The sequence below is a fragment of the Pongo abelii genome, chromosome 1 (genome assembly GCF_028885655.2).
Source record: "Pongo abelii isolate AG06213 chromosome 1, NHGRI_mPonAbe1-v2.0_pri, whole genome shotgun sequence".
Classification (NCBI taxonomy): Eukaryota; Metazoa; Chordata; class Mammalia; order Primates; family Hominidae; genus Pongo; species Pongo abelii.
This window is the reverse complement of record NC_071985.2, coordinates 231,216,309-231,228,185: the sequence shown is the minus strand read 5'-3', so window position 1 is coordinate 231,228,185 and position 11,877 is coordinate 231,216,309. Positions and strand designations below refer to the sequence as shown.

The 11,877-nt window shown below is 56.4% G+C and overlaps 1 protein-coding gene across 1 annotated transcript; it reads left to right on the top strand.

Moving 5' to 3' along the window:
• Positions 1-6,367: 6,367 nt before the first annotated feature.
• Positions 6,368-7,907, top strand: ACTRT2 (actin related protein T2). Its single transcript, XM_002811588.5, has one exon. It carries the CDS (start codon positions 6,689-6,691, stop codon positions 7,820-7,822), a length of 1,134 nt encoding a protein of 377 aa, XP_002811634.3. The 5' UTR covers positions 6,368-6,688; the 3' UTR covers positions 7,823-7,907.
• Positions 7,908-11,877: the final 3,970 nt, after the last annotated feature.

The following is an 11,877-nucleotide window of genomic DNA, read 5'->3' as shown; positions in this document are numbered from 1 at the left end:
GATGGGAGGGAGGAAGGTGGGAGGGAGGGAGGGAGGAAGGGAAGAAGGGAGGGGAGAGGAAGGGCAGGAGGAAGGTAAGGAGGGAGGAGGGAGGGAGAAGGGAGGAAGGGAGGAAGCGAGGAGGAGAGGGAGGGAGGAGGGAGAGAGGAAGGTGGGAGGGAGGGAGGAAGGGAAGAAGGGAGGGGAGAGGAAGGGCAGGAGGAAGGTAAGGAGGGAGGAGGGAGGGAGAAGGGAGGAAGGGAGGAAGCGAGGAGGAGAGAGAGATGGGAGGGAGGGAGGAAGGTGGGAGGGAGGAAGGAAGGGAAGAAGGGAGGGGAGAGGAAGGGCAGGAGGAAGGCAAGGAGGGAGGAGGGATGGAGAAAGGAGGAAGGGAGGAAGCGAGGAGGAGAGGGAGGGAGGTGGGAGGGAGGGAGGAGGTGGGGGGGGAAGCAGGGAACCGGGGAGGGAGGAAAGCTGGATACGTGAAGTATGGCTGGAAAGATGGACACTGGGTGGGTGGATGCATGGGTGGGTGGGTGGGTGGATGGAGGGGACTCGGATTCCATCTCAGGGACTCACAAGGGCTGAGCTGCCGGGGGAGAATGCTGGGGCTTGGGTCCTTCTGGGGTGACGGGCAGAGAGGTGGAGGAGCAGCTGTACTGGATCCTCCTGTGGCCGCTTGTGGGCCCTGTGCTCCCCACACCCTCCTCACTCTTTTGAGGACAGTGCGCCTCCTGCCATCTAAGAGTCACCCTGTTCCTTCTGTACTGACACTGGCATGGAACCCTCAGCCAGAGGGATCTGGCCACCAGATGTGGGCTGGCACTAATGAGCCTAGTCCACTCGTCAATAATTGGCTGAGGCTCTGTCCACCAGTGACAGATGGAACCAGGGACAATGGGGCAGACAGAGAGGCCCCTTGCCCAGGTTCTGGGTTACCCAGGCACCCTGAGCCAGGCTGGTGGGGGCAGCGGGTGCCCAGCAGATACAGGGCTGCCCACTCCAAGCTCAAATGCCTGACAGCTTCCCGGGGACACCCACATCCATCCACCTCCAGCTGCAGTCTCAGGGCCCCTCCCCGGGGATGGAAGGTGGGTGGGGGGTGCTGGGGGAGTGGGAAGGGGCTGTGCTGGATGTGTTCTACTTCAGCAAAAGGAAGAATGAGGCTTTCTGTGTAGGACGAAATGATGACCCCAGAATCATCTCAGGGTGAGCCTTGCCCTGGAGGGGGTTGGCGATGCGGCCAGCTCACCCATAAACTTGTTCAAGTGATTTATGAGGTTTGGTCAGCGTGGATGGGGGTGGGCCAAGGCGGAACTGTGGCCTCTAATTGGAGCAGGGAAAGGAGGATGTCCTTGTGTTAATAACAGCCTTCGCCACCAGCGCTCCCCATGAGCTCCAAGTCCGCTCAGCTACTGGGGTTTCTGTCCAGCTGGACATCAAATCCCTCCAGGTGACAGGGACCCCTGTGGGTCTCACACAGGCACCTCCAGGAGGTGCAGACACAAGTAGTCAGAGGGTCGAAGGTGTTTCCTCATGGATGGCGAGCACGGCGTCTCCCACCGCTTACGGGAGGAGGCTGAGGTTCCCAGGCACCTGAGAACCGAGAACTGCAGGGAGGAACTTCTGCCCTAGGGACAGCTGGAAACCAGTAGAATGTCACGTAGGCTGTGGCTCTTAAACCCACTGGATCTTCTCAGTGGCCACGTGGTGCCAGCCCCAGACAGTGGCCAGGCCTCCTTGGTGGTGGGGTCTTCAGGGTCCTTCCTGCTTCTTCTGGCTCTGCCCACATGGCAGACAATTCTTCACCCAGTGAGACACTGAGCAGCCAGGACAGAAGCGTCTGCCGAGCCGGCCGCAGGGCCCTGAGCCAGGCCTTGCCCCTGAGGTTCTCGGCTCCAACAGCAAACCCAGATATGATGGTGACGGAGCCAGTGTCGCCCCAGGTGTCCAAGCGTCCCGATGGTAACTAGGGCAAGACCACCCTGCCTGCGAATTGCTTCTCCCAAATAGACAAACAGCAATGTGGTGGGCTTCGAAGGGCCTGCTCTGCCGGGCATGTGGAATCCTGGCCACGACTCTCTTGAGTTACCAGGATGGGTCAGGGCACCAGACCCAAGGCCAAGGGCACCACTTCTCCCAGGCTCAGCAGGGAGAGTGAAAACATTTAGGGAAAAAAGACCTGGCCCAGGGCCAATGTGCTGCCAGTGCCCCGGCTTTCCCAGCTGTGTACTTGGGGGTATGCCCTTGTCTTTTCCAAAATGGGGACTGGCAGGAGTCATGGAGGGACTGAGAAGAGCTGGAAACAGGTGGAAAGTCCCAGACCTAATGTGGAGGCTGGGGAAGCAGCTGGGCCGGGCAGGGCGGGGACGGGGGCCTGTGTGCTTTTGCAGGACGTGCACAAAGGTAAGAGGCTGTGCCCGGGATGCTGTGACTGCCTTGTGACAGCAACAGGGGATGGAGGAACCTCAGAAGCCCCATAACACCCTGCCAGGAGCTCAGCAGCCCAGGCTTAGCAGCGTCTGCCTCCTCCTCTGTCCTGCCTGCAAATGCCCAAGACCCCAGCCCTCCCAGGGCCACCTCAACGCGTCTGTGTGCCTGACCCAAGACCCCTCCCGACCAGCATTGTCACCGCCTCCCACTGTGGACACCGGCAGAGCCAAAATCTAGAAAGCATCGGAGCACATTCCTCTCAGCTCAGCCCCGAGTGTTGGGCGACACTGACCCACTTCCAGCCACACCTGAGAACTAAGGATGCAGACCCTCTGTGACGGCTGCAGGCTGGAACCCCAAGGCGCAGCAGCCAGCCAGGGAATACTCTCCCCAAAATGTGAGACTCGAAACCTTAGCAATCCCCACAGTTGGTGGTGGATCTGGACTGTGCAGTGCCGGGGTCTGGGAGACAACACAGCAGGCTCAGTCATCCCTGCCTTGGGGGCCCTTTCCAGGCCAAGGCCATCTCTACAAGGTAGAGAGGGCTTAGCCGGGGGCTGTGGGCAGAGAGGGCTCAGCCGGGGGGGCACGTACCATCCCTGAGTGGCACTCTGTCGCCCTCCCGGGTAAACCTGGTGCCCATCTGGGGCCATCTCTGGTAGCATCGGCTGATGTTGAGCCAGTGCTCAGCAGGGCATGTGACTGAGAGGGATCTTGCCCCTCTGCAGAGCCAGGAGAGAGCCTCCCAGATCCTGTCCCAGGGCTTCAAAGGGCCAGCCTTGAGGACAGCCACGCCTCTACCAGGACCCCAGGCTGTGCAGGTCAGCAGGGATGGGCCCACTTGTATTTCCCAGGACTGGCGCCTGTGGTCTGCCAGTTCAGCGAGGAGGGAACCCTTCCCGTGCAGGGTGGTCCTTCTGTTGTGAATGTGGTTGCACGGGACAGCCAGAAAGGCATCGGAGGATGACTCACCTCACAGCCTGGGACCCGCCTGGAAGATGGCCTTCGAGGGGGGCACCCTCTGCCTGTGCCCGCTATCGAACAGGAGCAGGGTCGGGATGGCGCCTGCCCCTGCCCCAGGACACTCTCCCTGTCCCCAAGCACAGGCCTCAGGTGACTTTCAGCAGGACCTGCGGGGTGACCTTGATGTGGGCAGGGAGGAGCTCCAGGGCCTGGGTCAACAGGTTTTGAAGGAGGCCTCAGGGCCCCAGGCCATGCCCATGGGTCAGTGCCTCCGTCCACACCTACTGCCTCAGGGAGCCCGGGGTCTCTGAGATGACTGCAAGCAAGCTGTGTGGTGGCTGCCACAGTTTCCAGAGAAATGGAGATTTAAAAGCCACACCTGCCCTGGCACACGTTTGACTCAGTTTCCCTCTGGGGGGGTCCCCTCTAGGAAAATCCTTCAATAATCAAGTTTTTGTTGACTCCCATCCAGGGATTAGTAGTGCCCACAAAGCCGTGTGTCAACCAGACACGTCTACACCACACATCAACAACGAGTGTACAACACGTGTCTACACCACCCATCTATCCCATGCATCTATACGGCACATCCATATGTGTCTGTACCTTGTGTCTACACCACATACCTGTACCACGTGTCTAGACTGCCCATCTACAACATGTGTCCACACTACCATCGGATTAATGCCTGCTGCTGGGTCAGCAGGGCAGGCAGGACACACAGAGGGGGCCACCAGCAGGAGCTGAGGGGCTCCAGGAGGGGAGTGACCCCGGGAGGCATCCACTGGGAGAACTCTGGGGGACTAAGCTGGGCTGGAGCGTGATTGTGGATATGACAGGAGAGGGAGAATAAACCTCATATTCTCCAAGGCCACCTCCAACCTCCTTAGGAAAAAAGTGAAGCTGGTTCTCAGGTTGGATCCTCTCCCACTTTCTCCCCAAGCGGAAGACCAAGCGGGGGTCTGAGTGCCAGGCGTGCACTGTTGTGGGTCCTCTGATAGTCCAGAGCTGGTGCCCTTGGCCTGGCCCAGTGCCTCCTTCCTGGTCACGCTCAGGCCTTGACCCTTAATGGCCTGGTCATCTCTGAGCATTGCTCTGTGGCTGTGGCCTGACTGCGTGGCAGCTCATAGACACTGGTCATCTCTGAGCATTGCTCTGTGGCTGTGGCCTGACTGCATGGCAGCTCGTAGACGCTGGTCATCTCTGAGCATTGCTCTGTGGCTGTGGCCTGACTGCGTGGCAGCTCGTAGACGCTGGTCATCTCTGAGCATTGCTGTGTGGCTGTGGCCTGACTGCGTGGCAGCTCGTAGACGCTGGTCATCTCTGAGCATTGCTCTGTGGCTGTGGCCTGACTGCGTGGCAGCTCGTAGACGCTGGTCATCTCTGAGCATTGCTGTGTGGCTGTGGCCTGACTGCGTGGCAGCTCGTAGACGCTGGTCATCTCTGAGCATTGCTCTGTGGCTGTGGCCTGACTGCGTGGCAGCTCGTAGACGCTGGTCATCTCTGAGCATTGCTGTGTGGCTGTGGCCTGACTGCGTGGCAGCTCGTAGACGCTGGTCATCTCTGAGCATTGCTCTGTGGCTGTGGCCTGACTGCGTGGCAGCTCGTAGACGCTGGTCATCTCTGAGCATTGCTCTGTGGCTGTGGCCTGACTGCGTGGCAGCTCGTAGACGCTGGTCATCTCTGAGCATTGCTCTGTGGCTGTGGCCTGACTGCGTGGCAGCTCGTAGACGCTGGTCATCTCTGAGCATTGCTCTGTGGCTGTGGCCTGACTGCGTGGCAGCTCGTAGACGCTGGTCATCTCTGAGCATTGCTCTGTGGCTGTGGCCTGACTGCGTGGCAGCTCGTAGACGCTGGTCATCTCTGAGCATTGCTCTGTGGCTGTGGCCTGACTGCGTGGCAGCTCGTAGACGCTGGTCATCTCTGAGCATTGCTCTGTGGCTGTGGCCTGACTGCGTGGCAGCTCGTAGACGCTGGTCATCTCTGAGCATTGCTCTGTGGCTGTGGCCTGACTGCGTGGCAGCTCGTAGACGCTGGTCATCTCTGAGCATTGCTGTGTGGCTGTGGCCTGACTGCGTGGCAGCTCGTAGACGCTGGTCATCTCTGAGCATTGCTGTGTGGCTGTGGCCTGACTGCGTGGCAGCTCGTAGACGCTGGTCATCTCTGAGCATTGCTCTGTGGCTGTGGCCTGACTGCGTGGCAGCTCGTAGACGCTGGTCATCTCTGAGCATTGCTCTGTGGCTGTGGCCTGACTGCGTGGCAGCTCGTAGACGCTGGTCATCTCTGAGCATTGCTCTGTGGCTGTGGCCTGACTGCGTGGCAGCTCATAGACGCTGGTCATCTCTGAGCATTGCTGTGTGGCTGTGGCCTGACTGCGTGGCAGCTCGTAGACGCTGGTCATCTCTGAGCATTGCTCTGTGGTTGTGGCCTGACTGTGTGGCAGCTCGTAGACACAGAGAGGTGTCACAGGCTGCAATCCAGGCTACCCATGTAAAACCAGCGGGCCATATCTTCAGGGCTGTTGGGGTGCCCAACTCTACGGCTGCTGGACTTTTTTGTGTGCCGGCACTTCAGAGTCTGCAGAGAGGAACGAGGGGCCCTGGCCTCAAGCCAGAGCAGAGACGTATTCCTGGACAAAGGGCCAGCAGCCCAGAGGGCTTCGAATAGGGTCTACCCAGTGGGACAGACAGCCAGAACTTAACGGGATGGAGGGAGGAGAAATCCCTGAGAGCTTCCTGGGGGAATCACTATTCAAAAGCACATTCTAAGTGCCTGTTGGGACGGAACTGCTTACAACACCCCTCTAACCTGGTGCTCGGTTCTCCCCCTTAGCAAAGGGAAGTGTTGTCACCCCAGAGGCTGCAGCTCAGAGGTCAGAGAAACTGGTTTTCTAGGGTGCACTCAGGCTGGGCTGCTTCTCTCCACTCTAAAGCTAAGTCTCTGCCTCAGCCCACAGGCTTGTCCAGCACCGCCCTAGGATGCAGTTCCCTCTCTCTCTTGAGCACCTCACCCTGTGGGGAATGGGGGACTCAGTGCCCCGCCCCCAGGGCCCCTGAGGCTCAGGACAATCGTTGCCTTGGCTGGATTGTTACCTAGGAGACAACCCCCTGGAAGAGGCCTCAGCAGGCCTGGGCCACCTGGAGGGAGAGCAGACCTGCGGCTGAGGATGGAGGGCTCCCGGGCGCGGTGCTAGCCCTGCCTTGAGACACCCCGACAGCCGTGGGAAGAGCCGTGGGATCCCCTATTGCATCACAAAGTGGCCCTGGAGGGCTGGTCTTTATTTTGATGAGGCTGAGAAGGGAAGGCTGCAGGCATGTTTAATCCGCACGCTTTAGACTCCCCGGCTGTGATTTTTGACAATGGCTCGGGGCTCTGCAAAGCGGGCCTGTCTGGGGAGTTTGGACCCCGGCACATCGTCAGCTCCATCGTGGGGTACCTGAAATTCCAGGCACCCTCAGCAGGGGCCAACCAGAAGAAGTACTTTGTGGGGGAGGAGGCGCTGTACAAGCAGGAGGCCCTGCAGCTGCACTCCCCCATCGAGCGTGGCCTGATCACAGGGTGGGATGATGTGGAGAGGCTCTGGAAGCATCTCTTTGAGTGGGAGCTGGGCGTGAAATCCAGCGACCAGCCCCTGCTCGCGACGGAGCCCTCCCTGAACCCCAGGGAGAACCGCGAGAAAATGGCGGAAGTCATGTTCGAGAACTTCGGCGTGCCCGCTTTCTACCTGTCGGACCAGGCGGTGCTGGCTCTCTACGCCTCGGCCTGTGTCACAGGCCTGGTGGTGGACAGCGGGGATGGGGTCACCTGCACTGTCCCCATCTTCGAGGGTTACTCCTTGCCCCACGCAGTCACCAAGCTCCACGTGGCGGGCAGGGACATCACAGAGCTCCTCATGCGGCTGCTCCTGGCCAGCGGCCACACCTTCCCCTGCGAGCTGGACAAGGGTCTCGTGGACGACATCAAAAAGAAGCTGTGCTACGTGGCCTTGGAGCCCGAGAAGGAGCTTTCCCGGAGGCCGGAGGAGGTCCTGAGGGAGTACAAGCTTCCCGACGGGAGCATCATCAGCCTCGGGGACCCGCTGCACCAGGCGCCCGAGGCTCTGTTCGCGCCCCAGCAGCTGGGCAGCCAGAGCCCCGGGCTCTCGAATATGGTCTCCAGCAGCATCACCAAGTGTGATGCCGACATCCAGAAGATCCTCTTTGGGGAGATCGTGCTGTCGGGGGGCACTACCCTGTTCCACGGGCTGGATGACCGGCTTCTCAAGGAGCTGGAGCAGCTGGCCTCCAAGGACACCCCCATCAAGATCACGGCTCCCCCGGACCGGTGGTTCTCCACCTGGATTGGAGCCTCCATCGTCACCTCTCTGAGTAGCTTCAAGCAGATGTGGGTCACCGCTGCAGACTTCAAGGAGTTTGGGACCTCCGTGGTGCAGAGAAGATGCTTCTGAAGGCCGCTTCTCATTGGGTACCGTGGGGGGTGAATCCTAGCCCCAGCTTTGGGAGGATGTTCAATAAAGGACAAATGCCGGAACACCTGGCCACCTCGGCTCGGTTCCTTCTTGGGGGCGGCAGAGTCATTTCTGGCCCTGACGGTGAATCTGTGAAGTGTCTTGGTCCACACCCGCTCCCCTTGTCTTCCTCCCAAGAAAGCCTGGGCTGAGGCCAGGCTATGTCCATCTGCAGTTTGTATGAAAGTAGGGCCCTGGGCCTCAGGTGAGTAGGGCGCTGGAGTCTGCATTCTAAACAAGGGTCTTAGGTGGGCCGAGAGAGTTGGCAGGGAGGGTGGGGACTAGCAGGTGCACCTGGTTCTGACGGCTCAGCAAGAAACCCCTCCCTGTGTGGGCCCTTACCTAGCATGCCAGGGCTGGGGCTCTGCTCATGTGAAGCCGGGCGGCTGAACAGGGTGGAGCTGTCACTCTCAGCAGATAGGAACAGATGGGAACAGAAGTCACCGTTTGTTTAGGGCCCTCTAAACTCAGGAGTCCTGCTCCCAAAGGAAGTACAAAGAATCAACACTTCTGCTTAGTGAGTGTGATTCTTCTGTTTGCTTTTACTTTCAAGGATGTTTATAGCATCGTTGTTTGGGGGCAGAATGCTGGAAACAAAGTTAATGGCCATCACCAACGTTAACGGTTGCGTAAATTATGCATGGAGGGAATTTTTCCACATTGATGTGGTGGAATTAACCCAAAATATTATTGGGAGGGAAGTGGAAAATACAGATAACTCTTTATGCAATGGTCCTTCCCTTGGTTTTTTGGAAAAGAAAACAGCGCCCCTTCCCCATGTCTTTGCCTATGTCCGCTGCTTTGTGTGGACCCATGCCTGTGTTCTATGTTACCAAGTGCATGCACTGTGGGTTCCAGCATGTCACCAAGGGAAGAGGGAGGGAGAGGCGATGCAGGTGGAAAGAAGAAAGGAGAAAAAAGGACTCAGGAAATTCAGCCTGAATGAAACAAACCCATTTAACTGAAATGCGTGTGTCTTTCAATCTTTACAAGGTGTATCTTTTTCCACCATTTCACTTTCAACCGACCTATGCTGTGTTGGAAGTGAGCATGGGACTGGTCTGAAGACAGCATATAGCTGGGTCATTTTCTTATCAACCCTACCAATCTCTGCCTTTCAGTTGGTGTATTTAGTCCATTTACCTGGTAACTCATCGATATGCGGAATCTCAAGTCTGCCATCTGATCACTCTCTGCTTTGTCTTCTGCTTCTCATTCCTGTTTCTCTTTTCTTACCTCCCTCTGGGTTACTGGAACATGTTTCAGGATTGTGTCTTGATTTATTTAGCATGTTTAGAGTACCTTGTTTTTGTAGGTTTCTTAGTGGTCACCCTGGGTATTACGCCGTATATGCCGGGATGTATGTGACGTCACAAGCTACAGGCATTGACATGGTACCTTTAGAGGGAAACGTGAAACCTTCTTCTGTCCGGGACCCTTCCCCCCTCACCTCTAAAACACAGTTGTCTTGTCTGCTGTGCGTGCACTGAATGCAACATCAGAGGGGGCTGAGATTTTTCCTTCAACCATCAAATATGATTTAAGAAGCTCGTCAAGTCGAATCTATTGACCCCTATTGTTACCCAATCTGGTGTTCTTTTGTCCTGTCTGAAGCCCAAGACTCATTTTGCTGTTATTCCTCCTGTGTTTAGAGAGCTTCCTGCAGCCATTCTGCAAGGATAGGACACTGGCAACAGAATCTTTGCCTTCCTTCAACTGAGGTGACTCAACTTCTCCCTCATCCCGGAAGGCTGTGTCCACTGCAGTGGAATCTGCAGGTCACCGTTTCCTTTCAGCTCTCGGGCTCTCCAGCCGCCTGGTTTCACTCAGGCATCGTCTGTTATTCGCTGGTTTCAGATCAGGCATCTTCTGTTACTCGCTGGGCTCCCCAGGTCATGGGTCAGGTCTCTGTGGCTGCTACAGAGTTTTCACTGTCTCTAGATTCCAGAAGTTTAATTTTGATGCGTCTCAGTGTGGATTTCTTTGGGCTTATCCCATCACCTTTTCCCACCTCGTGAATGCTGGGGGTTCACCTCCCTGCAGGGATCCCACTGACCCTAAGGGTCAGGCTGAAGTGGTGGGGATGAGACTGGCTCACACCACCTGGCTCAGCCTCACTGCTGCTGCTGGGGGCGGTGGGGTGGGGTGGGGGGTGGAGGGAGGTGGGGATAGGATGGGGGTGAGATGGGGAGGGAAGGGGATGGAGTGGGGTGAGGTGTGGGGGTAATGTAGGGGTGGGATGGGGCGGGAGTGAGGTGGGGGTAGGGTGTTAGATCAATTCCCCACTTTCCCACTGAAACCCAAAGGTGGGGTGTGGTGTTTTCATCGGTGTTGAGCTGGAGTAAGGAAGGTATTTCCAAAAAGCTATTCTGCTGGGTCACCCTGTTCCCAAGGGGAACAGGCTTTTCTGGGAGCTTTTTATGTCTGTGCCTGTTGGAGATTTGGGTCGGAGGCTTCTGAGCACCCTGCTAGACACATGTGGGAGACAGTCAGGAAGCCTGGGAGCCCCAGTCCTGAGGTCCCTGGGCGGCCTTCCACCTCCCAGTCTTTCTATGTGTGTTTGCTATGTTACATCCAGCTTTTTAAGGGAGGACCTGTAGGAATGGGGCCCTTGAATGAGGTTTTTGTTTCTTTCCATGGTACCTGAAAGCTACAAGGAAATGTAGTGAGGGCTCCTGGCCTCCACCATCAAAGCCCTTCCTGTCAGGGTCACTCGAGTCTACAGGTGAGAATGTCCAAGGCCACACAGGGAGTTGAGAGCAGAGCTCAGCCCAGAGTCCCAGACCACGGCTCCTTCTCCTTTGTATACTCCTTCTAGACCCTTCTCCACTCCAGATGATCCCCATGTTACTAAACTACACCACAAATAGAATAGAACTAAAAGAAAACTCTCTTTTTCTATTCAAGACACCCTGCTTCTCTTCTTGTGGTGGCTTCTGCTACTGCTGCTATCGCTATGGTGGTAGGAATGTGATGGTGGTGGTGATGGCAGTGATGGTGGCAATGATGGTAATGAAGATGATGGTGATGGTGATGGTGATGGTAATGACGTGGTGTGATCATGATGATGGTGAGGATGGTTGTGGTGATGATGGTGATGGTGATGATGATGATGATGGTGGTGGTGATGATGGTGATGATGGTGATGGTGATGATGACAATGATGGTGGTGGTGATGATGATGGTGATGGAGGTGATGACGGTGATGGTGGCGATGATGGTAATGATGATGATGGTGATGATAGTGATGGTAATGACATGGTGGTGTGATCATGATGATGGTGAGGATGGTGGTGGCGATGATGGTAATGGTGATGATTATGATGGTGATGGTGGTGGCAATGGTGATGATGATAAGTATGGTGGTGATGTTGATGGTAATGGTGATAATGATGGTGGTCATGATGGTGATGATGATGGTAATAACATAGTGGTGATGATCATGATGATGGGGAAGATGGTGGTGGTGATGGTGGCAGTGATGATGATGATGGTGATGGTGTTGATGGTGATGGTGATGATGGTGGTGGTGATGATGGTGGTGGTGATGACGGTGATGATGGTGGTGGTGATGGTAATAACATGATGGTAGTGGTGATCATGATTATGGTGAGGATGGTGATGGTGATGGTGGTGATGATGGTGATGGCAGTGATGATGATGGTGATGGTGATGATGGTGATGGTGATGATGATGGTAGTGGTAATCATGATGATGGTGAGGATGGTGGTGGTGATGATGGTAGTGATGATGATGATGGTGGTGGTGTTGACGGTGCTGATGACAGTGATGGTGACAATAGTAATGATGATGATGATGGTGGTAATGATGGTGACGATGACCACAACTAAGATGACTGTGGTGATGATGGTGGTGAAAATGGTGATGGTGGTTTTCTGACCTCTAGTTCTTCAGAACTATGTTCTTCCTGGGGCACTGCAGTGAATAGATGGTAAGCAGTCCCCCAAGGCCCTGATAGAGTTTCTAGAAAGAGC

What these genes read in the sequence shown, in the direction of transcription:
- ACTRT2 (XM_002811588.5), top strand. Translation starts at nt 6,689, where the DNA reads ATGTTTAATCCGCACGCTTTAGACTCCCCGGCTGTGATTTTTGACAAT.